Source organism: Hyla sarda, chromosome 4 (genome assembly GCF_029499605.1).
Source record: "Hyla sarda isolate aHylSar1 chromosome 4, aHylSar1.hap1, whole genome shotgun sequence".
In the NCBI taxonomy this organism is placed as follows: Eukaryota; Metazoa; Chordata; class Amphibia; order Anura; family Hylidae; genus Hyla; species Hyla sarda.
This window is the reverse complement of record NC_079192.1, coordinates 419,271,562-419,292,994: the sequence shown is the minus strand read 5'-3', so window position 1 is coordinate 419,292,994 and position 21,433 is coordinate 419,271,562. Positions and strand designations below refer to the sequence as shown.

The following is a 21,433-nucleotide window of genomic DNA, read 5'->3' as shown; positions in this document are numbered from 1 at the left end:
CTTGGGGGTCCTGTTTAGGGGCCCAAGTATAATGTCCGACTCTATTAAATGTATTTCATAGGTTGCTTTTTTTAGGGTTCCATTCCCAGGGGAGGTCGGACAGCCGTCCAGAGCCGGAGAGTGGGGAGAGTCATCATTATTGTTCTGGAGAAGAAGAAGAAGATGATAGTGAGGAAGCTCTGAGAAATCGGATACTGAATGATTGGTTTAATTCTCCCCCGGAAAAGTCCAGTGATCGAGGGGCTTCATTGCCCAAAATATCGGCAAGATGGTCTTCATCTGACCAGCGAAAGATGCCATCAGAAACACGTCACTCAACCCTAACTGTATACAGATCCAACTTGGAGGATTCTATGGACAACCTCCAATTTACTTTGCCAGTGACTTCTACTCAGCCAGGTACAGACCCCCATAATGTATATCAACACTGCTGTATAATAAGTTTATAACCCATAATAAATCCATAATTTCACCTACAGGACTCCCATCTGCCCATAAGCCAAAACCAATTGCCGTAGGTCCAGTCAATCCTCCATCAACATCTACTTCTGGAACAGGCAAACCAATTCATCTTCCTACAAAAGGTCCATCCATTGCAGCTTCCGTAAAACTGGTCTCCCCCACAGTGGTGAACCCATTAACTGCTCCAGTGCCATTTACAAGACCAAGCAAATTGGTAGATTCTCCTACGAAAAGTCCATCTTTTCCTCAACAGAAACCGTTGACCCCCACTACAAGTTCATACAGCGCTCAACCAGTTGTCACCACCATCAAACCAGTTTCCTACTCAGCAGCAAGTCCTTCCAGTGCTCCATCAACTTCCTATGCTAGACTGGTAGATTCTTCTGCAAAGGGTCAATCTGTTCAATGGGTAAAACCAGTCCAACCACAGCCTGCAACTGCACCCTCTTCTGGTAAGTCAGCCAGCATAAGTCTGCGTAAAACCAATAGAAAAGGTGGAGCCTAATGACGTATACAAAAGATTGGTTTTGCATTGTGATCTTAAAGATCTTGTGACTAATAAGTTATCAAGTGGAGAGAAAATTTCAGAAACAAAAGAGACGGCAGGACATGGGCTTCCGGGGATCCAGCAGTAGAGCTATCAGACTGGTTTCCATCATCATATCCAGTTTCATATTGCTCCACACATACTTTATATGCACAGTAAAAGAATCAGTTCGGGATATATGATGTCAATGTGGAAGACCGTGATGAAGTCTTCTTGTCCCCCCCCACAATGCAGTATGTTCCATCTATACAAGCAGATTATAGTATCTTGTTGAAATAATGGACGCCCCTAGAATTAATGTTCTTCAATCGCAATTATATCTGCTTTAGCAAAGGGAGTTGGGGGCAAGTTGGACCCCATCGCGGTACCTTTCCTTTGCACAGAATACATATCTCAAAAACTTAAAGTAATTTTCATAGAGAACCAAGTGTAATAGCCAGGGATATTTGAATTGATTCTGAACACATTAGTGAATCTAAAAGTTTTGGGACTTATTTCGGGTGAACAGTTTGAAATGGCAGCTAGCAAAGGACAGCTTAAGGGGTAGAAGTTGGGTATCTAAACCTACTAACGTTGTTTTTAACTTAGGGTTAGGGTAACACTGTCTTGGTATTAAAATAGTTGCATACAGTCCTAGGAGAGTTTCAGACACAACTTTTCAGGGCAATCGGGGCCACTACCGATTCGTAACCAATGAATTTTTTTCAGAGAACAGATAAAGGGACATTCTGTGTAGCAGGCGCTGCTTGGACCAAGTCAGGGGTATCAAGCAGGAAAGATCAGGAAAGGCGTTCATACTAGAGAGGGTGAATCACTGTACATTTCAGAAATCCGTCAATCATTTGCTGGCGGGTATAGGCTGCAGGAACCATGACTCTTCTATAGCAGCGGTTTTGGGAGTAGGCTCTCCTAACTTATAGTATTTCACGATAACAATAAAGTTGACACGGTCGGCAGGATACATGTTTAAACTCCCCGCAACTCCATAGCCTGCTGCTAAAGTTATGTTGGTTGAGGACAATGTCAATAACAAGATCGCAGGGGCGTGTCCATGAACGAGTCTGTATCCAATGACCTTCCAGGTCTTGTCCTACACATTGTTCACTTGTAGTACGCTAACCGCCCAGGAAGGTCAAGGTGACTGACAAGTTTAGCATCTACTAATCTCTTCTTCAGGGGTCAAGCCCTGGTGAAAAAGTGTGGGAACTCACCCAAGATTTTCACTCAAGGGCTGGTCCTGCAGGGTTCCTCCTAATGGGAACAGTGTTCTGGCTTTGGAAATAGTTCAGGAACTCCATTCCCATGCAGGACTTGAGCCCTGGTCTTCTCCATGTGCATGTATACGGGATTTGCTCCTTGGAATATATACCATCATTGGCTTGGAGATCATTTGCCTTAAAGGGGTACTACACCTCGAGACATCTTATCCCTTATGCAAAGGAGAGGGGAAAAGATGTCTGATCGCGGGGGTCCCCCAGACTTCCGGTGTATGGAGTGACCTTCAGATGACTGGCGATGTGGGGTGGAAGCTTGTGATGTCATGGTCACGCCCCGCTCGTGACGTCTCAGCCACGCCCCCTAAATGCAAGTCTATGGGAGGGAGTGTGACGGCCATCATGCCCCCTCCCATAGACTTGCATTGAGGAGGCGTGGCCGTGACATCACGAGCGGGGCGTGGCATTGATGCTCTAAGCAAACACCGGGTGCAGCAGGGAGATTACCGGCGTCCCCAGTGGCGGGACCCCCACGATCAGACATCTTGTCCCCTATCCTTTGGATAGGGGATAAGATGCCTAGGGGCGGAGTACCCTTTTAACAGGTTAATTAATTTAATTAAAAAATGTAAATACTTAACAAACTTTTTGCTTGTTACCCCCATCCAGAGATACATTTGTAATTTAGCTGCTGGATTCCTGGTAACTCTCAGACGTTTGCTCCCGGTTGGTTCTATATCTCTGTATAAGAATTTACTCAATGATTCTACCACCCGGTGCATTGCATTGTGGGAGATGTCGGTTTCTATTTGCAGCTCTGGATGTGATTGGAGTATGTGATTTTTTTTTTCTTTAGCGGAGTCGAACAAAGTCCCGGAGATCTGTCTTTCTAATCTTTGGAAATACTGCAATTTAGGAGGTGAGTGCTCCTCGGGGGAGGGGTTATTGGGAAGAAGCACTTGGTTGGGCTAGGATACTAACGTTGGGTTCTCCTTTATTCGCAGGGCGTTGCCCGGACATGCATTACTACCTGCCGTACCGTTGGCAGATTTACAAAGGAACCGACTGGGAAGATGTCTCCAATATGGATGAGATTGAAAAAAGCTACTGCGACCCATCCGCTGACAGGTACAGGCTGTCCAGGACCGTGTGTGAGATTGTATTTACATTAACTGTATATAAAAGGGGGACTCCATGTTTATGATCAGGACTGGTGCAAGGATTTTTGACTACACAGGCGAAGAAGCATTTTGGTGCCCCCACCAGACCCCATCACAATCACCTGCCTCTCCCCCCCCCCCACTCTGGCAATATAGCCATAAAGTGTAGCCCTGCCCCCAGTCCACAACCCTCACAGCCTAACCCATTCTGGTCCCCCAATGCCCACCCAAGTAAAGTGTCCATTTCTCCTGCCAGTGAATGGTTGAGGATTTCGTTTTTCCCGCCCCTACGGCCCTGTATATGATCACACAGAGGACGCCTGCATGATTTTACAGGTAACTCCTCCCACTTGTTATTCACAGGATTGGATCGATTGACTTTGTGACTATGAGGTCCGGCGTGCACCCCGTTCGTCGTCTCTCCACCGTCTCGTCGGTCACGAAGCCCCCCGGATATGTCCTGACCACCGAGTGGCTGTGGTACTGGAAGGATGAGAATGACATTTGGATACAATATGGCCATTCTGTAAGTTGGGGCACCCAATCATCTCCGAGGGTGCGGAGGCTCCAGTCACCCCCTGATCCATGTGAGGAGAACAATGTACAAATATAGTTGGGGGCCTGACACACATTTCGTATTTGGGGGAGGAGAAATAGCCAATATTTTTTCTTCTCTATAGGATATGAAACAAGTGATCTCCTCCATATTGTCTACAGACCTGGAGAACATCTATCTCTCCGATCCCATCGCCGTCCATAGCGTCACTGGAGGCATCAACAGCTACCAGATCGACTTCCCAGGTACGGGCGTCCATAATGGGGGGCTGCGGGATCTGTCTCACACACTATTGGGGTCCTGTACATAAAGATGGGCTATTATGTGGTTCCCCAGCATCTTGGGCTCCTCCTAACAATTGTCTGGTATTAGAAATGAAGCAGAAGAACGTTCTGTACAAGACGGAGAAAAACGTGCGCAGGAGACCGAAATATCGCAGCTGTGAGAATGTGAAGTCACTGAGGGGAAGGTAAAAACGGCACATCTACAATACAGAGAGATATCTACAATATAGAGAGATATGTATAATACAGAGAGATATGTAATACAGAGAGATATCTACAATATAGAGAGATATCTACAATATAGAGAGATATGTAATATAGAGAGATATCTACAATATAGAGAGATATCTACAATATAGAGAGATATCTACAATATAGAGAGATATGTATAATACAGAGAGATATGTACAATACAGAGAGATATCTACAATATAGAGAGATATCTACAATATAGAGAGATATGTATAATACAGAGAGATATGTAATACAGAGAGATATCTACAATATAGAGAGATATCTACAATATAGAGAGATATGTACAATACAGAGAGATATGTACAATACAGAGAGATATCTACAATATAGAGAGATATCTACAATATAGAGAGATATCTACAATATAGAGAGATATGTATAATACAGAGAGATATGTAATACAGAGAGATATCTACAATATAGAGAGATATCTACAATATAGAGAGATATGTAATATAGAGAGATATCTACAATATAGAGAGATATCTACAATATAGAGAGATATCTACAATATAGAGAGATATGTATAATACAGAGAGATATCTACAATATAGAGAGATATCTACAATATAGAGAGATATGTATAATACAGAGAGATATGTAATACAGAGAGATATCTACAATATAGAGAGATATCTACAATATAGAGAGATATGTACAATACAGAGAGATATGTACAATACAGAGAGATATCTACAATATAGAGAGATATCTACAATATAGAGAGATATCTACAATATAGAGAGATATGTATAATACAGAGAGATATGTAATACAGAGAGATATCTACAATATAGAGAGATATCTACAATATAGAGAGATATGTACAATACAGAGAGATATGTATAATACAGAGAGATACGTATAATACAGAGAGATATGTACAATACAGAGAGATATGTACAATACAGAGAGATATGTATAATACAGAGAGATATGTACAATACAGAGAGATATCTACAATACAGAGAGATATGTACAATACAGAGAGATATGTATAATACAGAGAGATATCTACAATACAGAGAGATATGTACAATACAGAGAGATATGTACAATACAGAGAGATATCTACAATACAGAGAGATATGTATAATACAGAGAGATATGTACAATACAGAGAGATATCTACAATACAGAGAGATATCTACAATATAGAGAGATATGTACAATACAGAGAGATATCTACAATATAGAGAGATATCTACAATATAGAGAGATATCTACAATACAGAGAGATATGTATAATACAGAGAGATATCTACAATACAGAGAGATATCTACAATATAGAGAGATATCTACAATACAGAGAGATATGTACAATATAGAGAGATATGTATAATACAGAGAGATATGTAATACAGAGAGATATCTACAATATAGAGAGATATCTACAATATAGAGAGATATCTACAATACAGAGAGATATCTACAATATAGAGAGATATCTACAATACAGAGAGATATGTACAATACAGAGAGATATGTACAATACAGAGAGATATCTACAATACAGAGAGATATCTACAATATAGAGAGATATGTATAATACAGAGAGATATCTACAATATAGAGAGATATCTACAATATAGAGAGATATCTACAATATAGAGAGATATCTACAATATAGAGAGATATGTATAATACAGAGAGATATGTACAATATAGAGAGATATCTACAATACAGAGAGATATCTACAATACAGAGAGATATGTACAATACAGAGAGATATCTACAATATAGAGAGATATCTACAATATAGAGAGATATCTACAATATAGAGAGATATCTACAATATAGAGAGATATGTATAATACAGAGAGATATGTAATACAGAGAGATATCTACAATATAGAGAGATATCTACAATACAGAGAGATATGTACAATACAGAGAGATATCTACAATATAGAGAGATATGTATAATACAGAGAGATATGTAATACAGAGAGATATCTACAATATAGAGAGATATCTACAATATAGAGAGATATGTATAATACAGAGAGATATGTAATACAGAGAGATATCTACAATATAGAGAGATATGTACAATACAGAGAGATATCTACAATATAGAGAGATATGTACAATACAGAGAGATATGTAATACAGAGAGATATGTAATACAGAGAGATATCTACAATATAGAGAGATATGTAATACAGAGAGATATCTACAATATAGAGAGATATCTACAATATAGAGAGATATCTACAATACAGAGAGATATGTACAATATAGAGAGATATGTATAATACAGAGAGATATGTAATACAGAGAGATATCTACAATATAGAGAGATATCTACAATATAGAGAGATATGTACAATACAGAGAGATATCTACAATATAGAGAGATATGTATAATACAGAGAGATATGTAATATAGAGAGATATCTACAATACAGAGAGATATGTACAATACAGAGAGATATGTAATACAGAGAGATATGTAATACAGAGAGATATGTAATACAGAGAGATATCTACAATACAGAGAGATATCTACAATATAGAGAGATATGTACAATACAGAGAGATATCTACAATATAGAGAGATATGTATAATACAGAGAGATATGTAATATAGAGAGATATCTACAATACAGAGAGATATGTACAATACAGAGAGATATGTAATACAGAGAGATATGTAATACAGAGAGATATGTAATACAGAGAGATATCTACAATACAGAGAGATATCTACAATACAGAGAGATATCTACAATATAGAGAGATATGTATAATACAGAGAGATATCTACAATACAGAGAGATATCTACAATACAGAGAGATATGTAATACAGAGAGATATGTATAATACAGAGAGATATCTACAATACAGAGAGATATCTACAATATAGAGAGATATCTACAATACAGAGAGATATGTAATATAGAGAGATATCTACAATACAGAGAGATATGTACAATACAGAGAGATATGTAATACAGAGAGATATGTAATACAGAGAGATATCTACAATATAGAGAGATATCTACAATACAGAGAGATATGTACAATACAGAGAGATATGTAATACAGAGAGATATGTAATACAGAGAGATATCTACAATATAGAGAGATATCTACAATATAGAGAGATATGTACAATACAGAGAGATATGTACAATACAGAGAGATATGTATAATACAGAGAGATATGTAATACAGAGAGATATCTACAATATAGAGAGATATGTACAATACAGAGAGATATCTACAATACAGAGAGATATGTATAATACAGAGAGATATGTAATACAGAGAGATATGTAATACAGAGAGATATCTACAATATAGAGAGATATGTATAATACAGAGAGATATGTAATACAGAGAGATATCTACAATATAGAGAGATACGTATAATACAGAGAGATATGTACAATATAGAGAGATATCTACAATATAGAGAGATATCTACAATATAGAGATATATCTACAATATAGAGAGATATCTACAATATAGAGAGATATGTATAATACAGAGAGATATGTATAATACAGAGAGATATGTACAATACAGAGAGATATCTACAATACAGAGAGATATGTATAATACAGAGAGATATGTAATACAGAGAGATATCTACAATATAGAGAGATATGTACAATACAGAGAGATATGTATAATACAGAGAGATATGTAATACAGAGAGATATGTATAATACCGAGAGATATCTACAATATAGAGAGATATGTAATATAGAGAGATATCTACAATATAGAGAGATATGTACAATACAGAGAGATATCTACAATATAGAGAGATATGTAATATATAGAGATATCTACAATATAGAGAGATATGTACAATACAGAGAGATATCTACAATATAGAGAGATATGTATAATACAGAGAGATATGTACAATACAGAGAGATATCTACAATATAGAGAGATATCTACAATATAGAGAGATATCTACAATATAGAGAGATATGTATAATACAGAGAGATATCTACAATACAGAGAGATATGTACAATACAGAGAGATATCTACAATACAGAGAGATATGTATAATACAGAGAGATATGTAATACAGAGAGATATCTACAATATAGAGAGATATGTACAATACAGAGAGATATGTATAATACAGAGAGATATGTAATACAGAGAGATATGTATAATACAGAGAGATATCTACAATATAGAGAGATATGTAATATAGAGAGATATCTACAATATAGAGAGATATGTACAATACAGAGAGATATCTACAATATAGAGAGATATGTAATATATAGAGATATCTACAATATAGAGAGATATGTACAATACAGAGAGATATCTACAATATAGAGAGATATGTATAATACAGAGAGATATGTACAATACAGAGAGATATCTACAATATAGAGAGATATCTACAATATATAGAGATATCTACAATATAGAGAGATATCTACAATATAGAGAGATACGTATAATACAGAGAGATATCTACAATATAGAGAGATATGTAATATAGAGAGATATCTACAATATAGAGAGATATCTACAATATAGAGAGATATCTACAATACAGAGAGATATGTACAATACAGAGAGATATCTACAATATAGAGAGATATCTACAATATAGAGAGATATCTACAATATAGAGAGATATGTATAATACAGAGAGATATGTAATACAGAGAGATATCTACAATATAGAGAGATATCTACAATATATAGAGATATCTACAATATAGAGAGATATGTACAATACAGAGAGATATGTACAATACAGAGAGATATCTACAATATAGAGAGATATCTACAATATAGAGAGATATCTACAATATAGAGAGATATGTATAATACAGAGAGATATGTAATACAGAGAGATATCTACAATATAGAGAGATATCTACAATATAGAGAGATATGTACAATACAGAGAGATATCTACAATATAGAGAGATATCTACAATATAGAGAGATACGTATAATACAGAGAGATATCTACAATATAGAGAGATATGTAATATAGAGAGATATCTACAATATAGAGAGATATCTACAATACAGAGAGATATGTATAATACAGAGAGATATGTATAATACAGAGAGATATGTATAATACAGAGAGATATCTACAATATAGAGAGATATCTACAATACAGAGAGATATGTATAATACAGAGAGATATGTATAATACAGAGAGATATCTACAATATAGAGAGATATCTACAATATAGAGAGATATCTACAATACAGAGAGATATGTACAATATAGAGAGATATGTAATATAGAGAGATATGTATAATACAGAGAGATATCTACAATATAGAGAGATATCTACAATATAGAGAGATATGTAATATAGAGAGATATCTACAATATAGAGAGATATCTACAATATAGAGAGATATGTAATATAGAGAGATATCTACAATATAGAGAGATATCTACAATATAGAGAGATATGTAATATAGAGAGATATCTACAATACAGAGAGATATGTATAATACAGAGAGATATGTAATACAGAGAGATATCTACAATATAGAGAGATATCTACAATATAGAGAGATATGTAATATAGAGAGATATCTACAATATAGAGAGATATCTACAATATAGAGAGATATCTACAATATAGAGAGATATGTATAATACAGAGAGATATGTAATATAGAGAGATATGTATAATACAGAGAGATATGTAATATAGAGAGATACGTATAATACAGAGAGATATCTACAATATAGAGAGATATCTACAATATAGAGAGATATGTATAATACAGAGAGATATCTACAATATAGAGAGATATCTACAATATAGAGAGATATGTATAATACAGAGAGATATCTACAATATAGAGAGATATCTACAATATAGAGAGATATCTACAATATAGAGAGATATGTATAATACAGAGAGATATGTACAATACAGAGAGATATGTATAATACAGAGAGATATGTAATATAGAGAGATATGTATAATACAGAGAGATATCTACATTATAGAGAGATATCTACAATATAGAGAGATATCTACAATACAGAGAGATATCTACAATATAGAGAGATATCTACAATATAGAGAGATATCTACAATATAGAGAGATATGTATAATACAGAGAGATATCTACAATACAGAGAGATATCTACAATATAGAGAGATATGTATAATACAGAGAGATATCTACAATATAGAGAGATATCTACAATATAGAGAGATATCTACAATATAGAGAGATATCTACAATACAGAGAGATATCTACAATATAGAGAGATATGTATAATACAGAGAGATATCTACAATATAGAGAGATATCTACAATATAGAGAGATATCTACAATATAGAGAGATATCTACAATACAGAGAGATATGTACAATACAGAGAGATATCTACAATATAGAGAGATATCTACAATATAGAGAGATATGTAATATAGAGAGATATCTACAATATAGAGAGATATGTACAATACAGAGAGATATCTACAATATAGAGAGATATGTATAATACAGAGAGATATGTATAATACAGAGAGATATCTACAATACAGAGAGATATCTACAATATAGAGAGATATCTACAATATAGAGAGATATGTATAATACAGAGAGATATCTACAATATAGAGAGATATCTACAATATAGAGAGATATCTACAATATAGAGAGATATCTACAATATAGAGAGATATGTATAATACAGAGAGATATCTACAATATAGAGAGATATCTACAATATAGAGAGATATCTACAATATAGAGAGATATCTACAATACAGAGAGGTATGTATAATACAGAGAGATATGTAATACAGAGAGATATCTACAATATAGAGAGATATGTATAATACAGAGAGATATGTAATACAGAGAGATATGTATAATACAGAGAGATATGTAATATAGAGAGATATGTATAATATGGAGAGATATGAGATAGATAGATAGATATGAGGTAGATGGATAGATATGAGATAGATAGATATGAGATAGATAGATATGAGATAGATAGATAGATAGATAGATATGAGATAGATAGATATGAGATAGATAGATAGATATGAGATAGATAGATATGAGATAGATAGATAGATAGATATGAGATAGATAGATATGAGATAGATAGATAGATAGATATGAGATAGATATGAGATAGAGATGAGATAGATAGATATGAGATAGATAGATATGAGATAGATAGATAGATAGATAGATATGAGATAGATAGATAGATAGATAGATATGAGATAGATAGATAGATAGATAGATATGAGATAGATAGATAGATATGAGATAGATATGAGATAGATAGATAGATATGAGATAGATATGAGATAGATAGATAGATATGAGATAGATAGATAGATAGATAGATAGATAGATATGAGATAGATAGATATGAGAGAGATAGATAGATAGATATGAGATAGATAGATAGATATGAGATAGATAGATAGATATGAGATAGATATGAGATAGATAGATATGAGATAGATAGATAGATAGATAGATAGATAGATAGATATGAGATAGATAGATATGAGAGAGATAGATAGATAGATATGAGATAGATAGATAGATAGATATGAGATAGATAGATATGAGATAGATAGATAGATATGAGATAGATAGATAGATAGATATGAGATAGATAGATATGAGATAGATAGATATGAGATAGATAGATAGATATGAGATAGATAGTTAGATAGATATGAGATAGATAGATATGAGATAGATAGATATGAGATAGATAGATATGAGATAGATAGATATGAGATAGATAGATATGAGATAGATAGATAGATATGAGATAGATAGATAGATAGATAGATATGAGATAGATAGATAGATATGAGATAGATATGAGATAGATAGATATGAGATAGATAGATAGATATGAGATAGATAGATATGAGATAGATAGATAGATATGAGATAGATAGATATGAGATAGATAGATATGAGATAGATAGATAGATAGATAGATAGATATGAGATAGATAGATAGATATGAGATAGATAGATATGTGATAGATAGATAGATATGAGATAGATAGATATGAGATAGATAGATATGAGATAGATAGATATGAGATAGATAGATAGATAGATAGATAGATATGAGATAGATAAATATGAGATAGATATGAGATAGATATGAGATAGATATGAGATGGATAGATATGAGATAGATAGATATGAGATAGATATGAGATGGATAGATATGAGATAGATAGATATGAGATAGATAGATATGAGATAGATATGAGATAGATATGAGATAGATAGATATGAGATAGATAGATATGAGAGATAGATAGATAGATATGAGAGATAGATAGATATGAGATAGATAGATATGAGATAGATATGAGATAGATAGATATGAGATAGATATGAGATAGATATGAGATAGATAGATATGAGATAGATAGATATGAGATATATAGATATGAGATAGATAGATATGAGATAGATAGATATGAGATAGATAGATATGAGATAGATAGATATGAGATAGATATGAGATAGATATTAGATAGATAGATAGATAGATATGAGATAGATATGAGATAGATAGATATGAGATAGATAGATATGAGATAGATAGATATGAGATAGATAGATATGAGATAGATAGATATGAGATAGATAAATATGTATTCTTTCTTCCTGCTTTATATTTTACTTTTCATCTTTATTTTTTCATCTTATTCTTTTAGTACAAAATCACCAACACCTCAGCCCCCCCCGGCAGCAGCCGTGTCCCCCCTGAAGACAGCACCCCCCCCCCTGAAGACAGCGCCGCCCCCCCTGAAGACAGCGCCGCCCCCCCTGAAGACTGATATCTACCCAAGTACATGGGACGCATCGGCCCTGCCGGAGATCGGCTGTCAGGTAACGTCCCTATGACCGGTGACTACAGCGCTGACCGGACGACATGTGACCAGAGGTGATAACTTCTTCTCTCCCCTCCAGAGAATTCTTATTCCTGACACGTCCAGGGAGTTCTCAGAAATTGTCAGCAGCTTCACCAAGACGGTCAGCGGGTACATGGTGAGGAAGCTGTGGCGTCTCCAGAACCCGTCTCTGTGGCAGGTGTTCCAGAGGTAGGTCTCACCTCATGCTGTGTATGTATGTGCCCCATGTATGGGGGTAGGGATCAGGAGAGGTGGCCCGGAATGTAATGCCCCTACAGAGAGAGGATGTCCCCGATCATTGTGGCCCCATCTCTCTTCACTATAGGTGGTGGCCCCCACAGAGAGAGGATGTCCCAGATCATTGTGGCCCCATCTCTCTTCACTATAGGTGGTAGCCCCTACAGAGAGAAGATGTCCCAGATCATTGTGGCCCCATCTCTCCTCACTATAGGTGGTGGCCCCTACAGAGAGAGGATGTCCCAGATCATTGTGGCCCCATCTCTCTTCACTATAGGTGGTGGCCCCTACAGAGAGAGGATGTCCCAGATCATTGTGGCCCCATCTCTCTTCACTATAGGTGGTGGCCCCTACAGAGAGAGGATGTCCCAGATCATTGTGGCCCCATCTCTCTTCACTATAGGTGGTGGCCCCTACAGAGAGAGGATGTCCCAGATCATTGTGGCCCCATCTCTCTTCACTATAGGTGGTGGACCCTACAGAGAGAGGATGTCCCAGATCATTGTGGCCCCATCTCTCTTCGCAATAGGTGGTGGCCCCTACAGAGAGAGGATGTCCCAGATCATTGTGGCCCCATCTCTCCTCACTATAGGTGGTGGCCCCCACAGAGAGAGGATGTCCCCGATCATTGTGGCCCCATCTCTCTTCACTATAGGTGGTGGCCCCTACAGAGAGAGGATGTCCCAGATCATTGTGGCCCCATCTCTCTTCACTATAGGTGGTGGCCTCTACAGAGAGAGGATGTCCCAGATCATTGTGGCCCCATCTCTCTTTACTATAGGTGGTGGCCCCTACAGAGAGAGGATGTCCCAGATCATTGTGGCCCAATCTCTCTTCACTATAGGTGGTGGCCCCTACAGAGAGAGGATGTCCCCGATCATTGTGGCCCCATCTCTCTTCACTATAGGTGGTGGACCTTACAGAGAGAGGATGTCCCCGATCATTGTGGCCCCATCTCTCCTCACTATAGGTGGTGGCCCCCACAGAGAGAGGATGTCCCCGATCATTGTGGCCCCATCTCTCCTCACTATAGGTGGTGGCCCCTACAGAGAGAGGATGTCCCAGATCATTGTGGCCCCATCTCTCCTCACTATGTGTGGTGGCCCCCACAGAGAGAGGATGTCCCCGATCATTGTGGCCCCATCTCTCCTCACTATAGGTGGTGGCCCCCACAGAGAGAGGATGTCCCAGATCATTGTGGCCCCATCTCTCTTCACTATAGGTGGTGGCCCCCACAGAGAGAGGATGTCCCAGATCATTGTGGCCCCATCTCTCCTCACTATGTGTGGTGGCCCCTACAGAGAGAGGATGTCCCAGATCATTGTGGCCCCATCTCTCCTCACTATAGGTGGTGGCCCCTACAGAGAGAGGATGTCCCAGATCATTGTGGCCCCATCTCCCTTCACTATAGGTGGTGGCCCCTACAGAGAGAGGATGTCCCGGATCATTGTGGCCCCATCTCTCTTCACTATAGGTGGTGGCCTCTACAGAGAGAGGATGTCCCAGATCATTGTGGCCCAATCTCTCTTCACTATAGGTGGTGGCCCCTACAGAGAGAGGATGTCCCCGATCATTGTGGCCCCATCTCTCCTCACTATAGGTGGTGGCCCCTACAGAGAGAGGATGTCCCGGATCATTGTGGCCCCATCTCTCTTCACTATAGGTGGTGGACCCTACAGAGAGAGGATGTCCCAGATCATTGTGGCCCCATCTCTCTTCACTATAGGTGGTGGACCCTACAGAGAGAAGATGTCCCAGATCATTGTGGCCCCATCTTTTTTCGCTATAGGTGGTGGCCCCTACAGAGAGAGGATGTTCTAGATCATTGTGGCCCCATCTCTCTTCACTATAGGTGGTGGCCCCTACAGAGAGAGGATGTCCCAGATCATTGTGGCCCCATCTCTCCTCACTATAGGTGGTGGACCCTACAGAGAGAGGATGTCCCAGATCATTGTGGCCCCATCTCTCCTCACTATAGGTGGTAGCCCCTACAGAGAGAGGATGTCCCAGATCATTGTGGCTCCATCTCTCCTCACTATAGGTGGTGGCCCCTACAGAGAGAGGATGTCCCAGATCATTGTGGCCCCATCTCTCTTCACTATAGGTGGTGGCCCCTACAGAGAGAGGATGTCCCAGATCATTGTGGCCCCATCTCTCCTCACTATTGGTGGTGGACCCTACAGAGAGAGGATGTCCCAGATCATTGTGGCCCCATCTCTCCTCACTATATGTGGTAGCCCCTACAGAGAGAGGATGTCCCAGATCATTGTGGCCCCATCTCTCCTCACTATATGTGGTAGCCCCTACAGAGAGAGGATGTCCCAGATCGTTGTGGCCCCATCTCTCCTCACTATAGGTAGTGGATCCTACAGAGAGAGGATGTCCCAGATCATTGTGGCCCCATCTCTCTTCACTATAGGTGGTGGCCCCTACAGAGAGAGGATGTCCCAGATCATTGTGGCCCCATCTCTCTTCACTATAGGTGGTGGCCCCTACAGAGAGAGGATGTCCCAGATCATTGTGGCCCCATCTCTCTTCACTATATGTGGTGGCCCCTACAGAGAGAGGATGTCCCGGATCATTGTGGCCCCATCTCTCTTCACTATAGGTGGTGGCCCCTACAGAGAGAGGATGTCCCAGATCATTGTGGCCCCATCTCTCTTCACTATAGGTGGTGGCCCCTACAGAGAGAGGATGTCCCAGATCATTGTGGCCCCATCTCTCTTCGCAATAGGTGGTGGCCCCTACAGAGAGAGGATGTTCTAGATCATTGTGGCCCCATCTCTCTTCACTATAGGTGGTGGACCCTACAGAGAGAGGATGTCCCAGATCATTGTGGCCCCATCTCTCTCCGCTATAGGTGGTGGCCCCTACAGAGAGAGGATGTCCCAGATCATTGTGGCCCCATATCTCTTCACTATAGGTGGTGGCCCCCACAGAGAGAGGATGTCCCAGATCATTGTGGCCCCATCTCTCTTCACTATAGGTGGTGGCCCCTACAGAGAGAGGATGTCCCAGATCATTGTGGCCCCATCTCTCTTCACTATAGGTGGTGGCCCCTACAGAGAGAGGATGTCCCAGATCATTGTGGCCCCATCTCCCTTCACTATAGGTGGTGGCCCCTACAGAGAGATGATGTCCCAGATCATTGTGGCCCCATCTCTCTTCACTATAGGTGGTGGCCTCTACAGAGAGAGGATGTCCCAGATCATTGTGGCCCAATCTCTCTTCACTATAGGTGGTGGCCCCTACAGAGAGAGGATGTCCCCGATCATTGTGGCCCCATCTCTCCTCACTATAGGTGGTGGCCCCTACAGAGAGAGGATGTCCCAGATCATTGTGGCCCCATCTCTCTTCACTATAGGTGGTGGCCCCTACAGAGAGAGGATGTCCCAGATCATTGTGGCCCCATCTCCCTTCACTATAGGTGGTGGCCCCTACAGAGAGATGATGTCCCAGATCATTGTGGCCCCATCTCTCTTCACTATAGGTGGTGGCCTCTACAGAGAGAGGATGTCCCAGATCATTGTGGCCCAATCTCTCTTCACTATAGGTGGTGGCCCCTACAGAGAGAGGATGTCCCCGATCATTGTGGCCCCATCTCTCCTCACTATAGGTGGTGGCCCCTACAGAGAGAGGATGTCCCGGATCATTGTGGCCCCATCTCTCTTCACTGTAGGTGGTGGACCCTACAGAGAGAGGATGTCCCAGATCATTGTGGCCCCATCTCTCTTCACTATAGGTGGTGGACCCTACAGAGAGAAGATGTCCCAGATCATTGTGGCCCCATCTCTCTTCGCTATAGGTGGTGGCCCCTACAGAGAGAGGATGTTCTAGATCATTGTGGCCCCATCTCTCTTCACTATAGGTGGTGGCCCCTACAGAGAGAGGATGTCCCAGATCATTGTGGCCCCATCTCTCCTCACTATAGGTGGTGGACCCTACAGAGAGAGGATGTCCCAGATCATTGTGGCCCCATCTCTCCTCACTATAGGTGGTGGCCCCCACAGAGAGAGGATGTCCCAGATCATTGTGGCCCCATCTCTCCTCACTATAGGTGGTGGCCCCCACAGAGAGAGGATGTCCCAGATCATTGTGGCCCCATCTCTCCTCACTATGTGTGGTGGCCCCCACAGAGAGAGGATGTCCCCGATCATTGTGGCCCCATCTCTCCTCACTATAGGTGGTGGCCCCCACAGAGAGAGGATGTCCCAGATCATTGTGGCCCCATCTCTCCTCACTATGTGTGGTGGCCCCTACAGAGAGAGGATGTCCCAGATCATTGTGGCCCCATCTCTCCTCACTATAGGTGGTGGCCCCTACAGAGAGAGGATGTCCCAGATCATTGTGGCCCCATATCTCTTCACTATAGGTGGTGGCCCCCACAGAGAGAGGATGTCCCAGATCATTGTGGCCCCATCTCCCTTCACTATAGGTGGTGGCCCCTACAGAGAGATGATGTCCCAGATCATTGTGGCCCCATCTCTCTTCACTATAGGTGGTGGCCTCTACAGAGAGAGGATGTCCCAGATCATTGTGGCCCAATCTCTCTTCACTATAGGTGGTGGCCCCTACAGAGAGAGGATGTCCCCGATCATTGTGGCCCCATCTCTCCTCACTATAGGTGGTGGCCCCTACAGAGAGAGGATGTCCCTGATCATTGTGGCCCCATCTCTCTTCACTGTAGGTGGTGGACCCTACAGAGAGAGGATGTCCCAGATCATTGTGGCCCCATCTCTCTTCACTATAGGTGGTGGACCCTACAGAGAGAAGATGTCCCAGATCATTGTGGCCCCATCTCTCTTCGCTATAGGTGGTGGCCCCTACAGAGAGAGGATGTTCTAGATCATTGTGGCCCCATCTCTCTTCACTATAGGTGGTGGCCCCTACAGAGAGAGGATGTCCCAGATCATTGTGGCCCCATCTCTCCTCACTATAGGTGGTGGACCCTACAGAGAGAGGATGTCCCAGATCATTGTGGCCCCATCTCTCCTCACTATAGGTGGTGGCCCCCACAGAGAGAGGATGTCCCAGATCATTGTGGCCCCATCTCTCCTCACTATAGGTGGTGGCCCCCACAGAGAGAGGATGTCCCAGATCATTGTGGCCCCATCTCTCCTCACTATGTGTGGTGGCCCCCACAGAGAGAGGATGTCCCCGATCATTGTGGCCCCATCTCTCCTCACTATAGGTGGTGGCCCCCACAGAGAGAGGATGTCCCAGATCATTGTGGCCCCATCTCTCCTCACTATGTGTGGTGGCCCCTACAGAGAGAGGATGTCCCAGATCATTGTGGCCCCATCTCTCCTCACTATAGGTGGTGGCCCCTACAGAGAGAGGATGTCCCAGATCATTGTGGCCCCATATCTCTTCACTATAGGTGGTGGCCCCCACAGAGAGAGGATGTCCCAGATCATTGTGGCCCCATCTCTCTTCACTATAGGTGGTGGCCCCTACAGAGAGATGATGTCCCAGATCATTGTGGCCCCATCTCTCTTCACTATAGGTGGTGGCCCCTACAGAGAGAGGATGTCCCAGATCATTGTGGCCCCATCTCCCTTCACTATAGGTGGTGGCCCCTACAGAGAGATAATGTCCCAGATCATTGTGGCTCCATCTCTCTTCACTATAGGTGGTGGCCTCTACAGAGAGAGGATGTCCCAGATCATTGTGGCCCAATCTCTCTTCACTATAGGTGGTGGCCCCTACAGAGAGAGGATGTCCCCGATCATTGTGGCCCCATCTCTCCTCACTATAGGTGGTGGCCCCTACAGAGAGAGGATGTCCCAGATCATTGTGGCCCCATCTCTTTTCACTATAGGTGGTGGCCCCTACAGAGAGAGGATGTCCCAGATCATTGTGGCCCCATCTCCCTTCACTATAGGTGGTGCCCCTACAGAGAGATGATGTCCCAGATCATTGTGGCCCCATCTCTCTTCACTATAGGTGGTGGCCTCTACAGAGAGAGGATGTCCCAGATCATTGTGGCCCAATCTCTCTTCACTATAGGTGGTGGCCCCTACAGAGAGAGGATGTCCCCGATCATTGTGGCCCCATCTCTCCTCACTATAGGTGGTGGCCCCTACAGAGAGAGGATGTCCCGGATCATTGTGGCCCCATCTCTCTTCACTATAGGTGGTGGACCCTACAGAGAGAGGATGTCCCAGATCATTGTGGCCCCATCTCTCTTCACTATAGGTGGTGGACCCTACAGAGAGAAGATGTCCCAGATCATTGTGGCCCCATCTCTCTTCGCTATAGGTGGTGGCCCCTACAGAGAGAGGATGTTCTAGATCATTGTGGCCCCATCTCTCTTCACTATAGGTGGTGGCCCCTACAGAGAGAGGATGTCCCAGATCATTGTGGCTCCATCTCTCCTCACTATAGGTGGTGGCCCCTACAGAGAGAGGATGTCCCAGATCATTGTGGCCCCATCTCTCTTCACTATAGGTGGTGGCCCCTACAGAGAGAGGATGTCCCAGATCATTGTGGCCCCATCTCTCCTCACTATTGGTGGTGGACCCTACAGAGAGAGGATGTCCCAGATCATTGTGGCCCCATCTCTCCTCACTATATGTGGTAGCCCCTACAGAGAGAGGATGTCCCAGATCATTGTGGCCCCATCTCTCTTCACTATAGGTGGTGGCCCCTACAGAGAGAGGATGTCCCAGATCATTGTGGCCCCATCTCTCTTCACTATAGGTGGTGGCCCCTACAGAGAGAGGATGTCCCAGATCGTTGTGGCCCCCTTTGTCTTTACTCCCCATTGAAGACCCTTTATGGGTTGGGCCTCTGTGTTTTAATCTTATTTATTTTTGCTTTTAAGGCAAAAGGAAGAGATGAAAAAACTAAATCAGGGACAAGACGTGAAGGAGTTGCGACTGTTCCATGGTGCGGTGCCGTCACACGTCCACATCATTTACAATGAGAGTTTTGACTGGCGCATCTGTGGCTTCCATGGTCATGGATATGGACAAGGTAGGAAGCAACATGTACAGTGAACCTCTGACTGGAGGCGTGGTGGTCACTGGGATGATGTAGTGGGTGATGATGAGGGTAGTAGTCCCTGGAGCGAACTGTCACATACCTGAGCGATGTAACTCAGAGTTCCTCTAACAAGGCCCTTGTACAGCATTATCCTTGCAAACACCTTGAAGAAAATTCTAAGAAGCCAAACAATCCCTGCAGCGGGACTTGGCTAGGGACAGGCTTGACTTATGTGGCCTATTCGTTGGAGGTTTGCCTGATATCAGCTATACCCAGGGGCACAAACTTTCAGTCTCCTTGGGATGATTGTACTCCTGGCTACATCAGGGCTACTCTCAGACTAAAGAAAAATCTAGGCTAGGAGTCAAACATGTGACTAGATTCTGATACACAGTATCCTAATGTATTAATACAGAAGACACTTCAGATCAGTGACAATGTTTCAGTTATGACAGATATTTCAGTCTCTCTTGTACAACTACAACTCTCAGCATGGCCTGACAGTCTTGGGTTCCACTATGATATATGGTATTTTTCCGGTGATGCTATTAAAGGGGTACTCCGCCCCTAGACATCTTATCCCCTATTGAAAATGATAGGGGATAAGATGTCTGATCACGGGGGTCCCGCTGCTGGAGACCCCTGCGATCTCCCTGCTGCACTCGATGTTTGTTTAGAGCGTCGGGTGGAGCGCCGGAGGCTCGTGACATCATGGCCACGCCCCCTCAATGCAAATCTATGGAAGGGGGCGGGACAGCCCTGCATCGGCAGTCATCCGGCATGGGGTGAAGTTCATACCGTGCACTGGATGTCTGGGATGCCGC

General features: G+C 41.5%; 1 protein-coding gene across 1 annotated transcript in view; it reads left to right on the top strand.

Annotated features, from left to right (window-relative positions):
• LOC130267770 (zinc finger CCCH-type antiviral protein 1-like) overlaps positions 1-21,433 on the top strand; it is a 29,464-nt gene that overhangs the window by 6,186 nt on the left and 1,845 nt on the right. The window contains exons 4-13 of the mRNA XM_056517947.1: positions 76-399; positions 480-914; positions 3,080-3,142; positions 3,228-3,351; positions 3,747-3,909; positions 4,064-4,184; positions 4,312-4,408; positions 13,188-13,362; positions 13,444-13,574; positions 20,449-20,600. Coding sequence (XP_056373922.1) covers positions 76-399; positions 480-914; positions 3,080-3,142; positions 3,228-3,351; positions 3,747-3,909; positions 4,064-4,184; positions 4,312-4,408; positions 13,188-13,362; positions 13,444-13,574; positions 20,449-20,600 — 1,785 coding nt within the window. The remainder of the gene's footprint in view (positions 1-75; positions 400-479; positions 915-3,079; positions 3,143-3,227; positions 3,352-3,746; positions 3,910-4,063; positions 4,185-4,311; positions 4,409-13,187; positions 13,363-13,443; positions 13,575-20,448; positions 20,601-21,433) is intronic.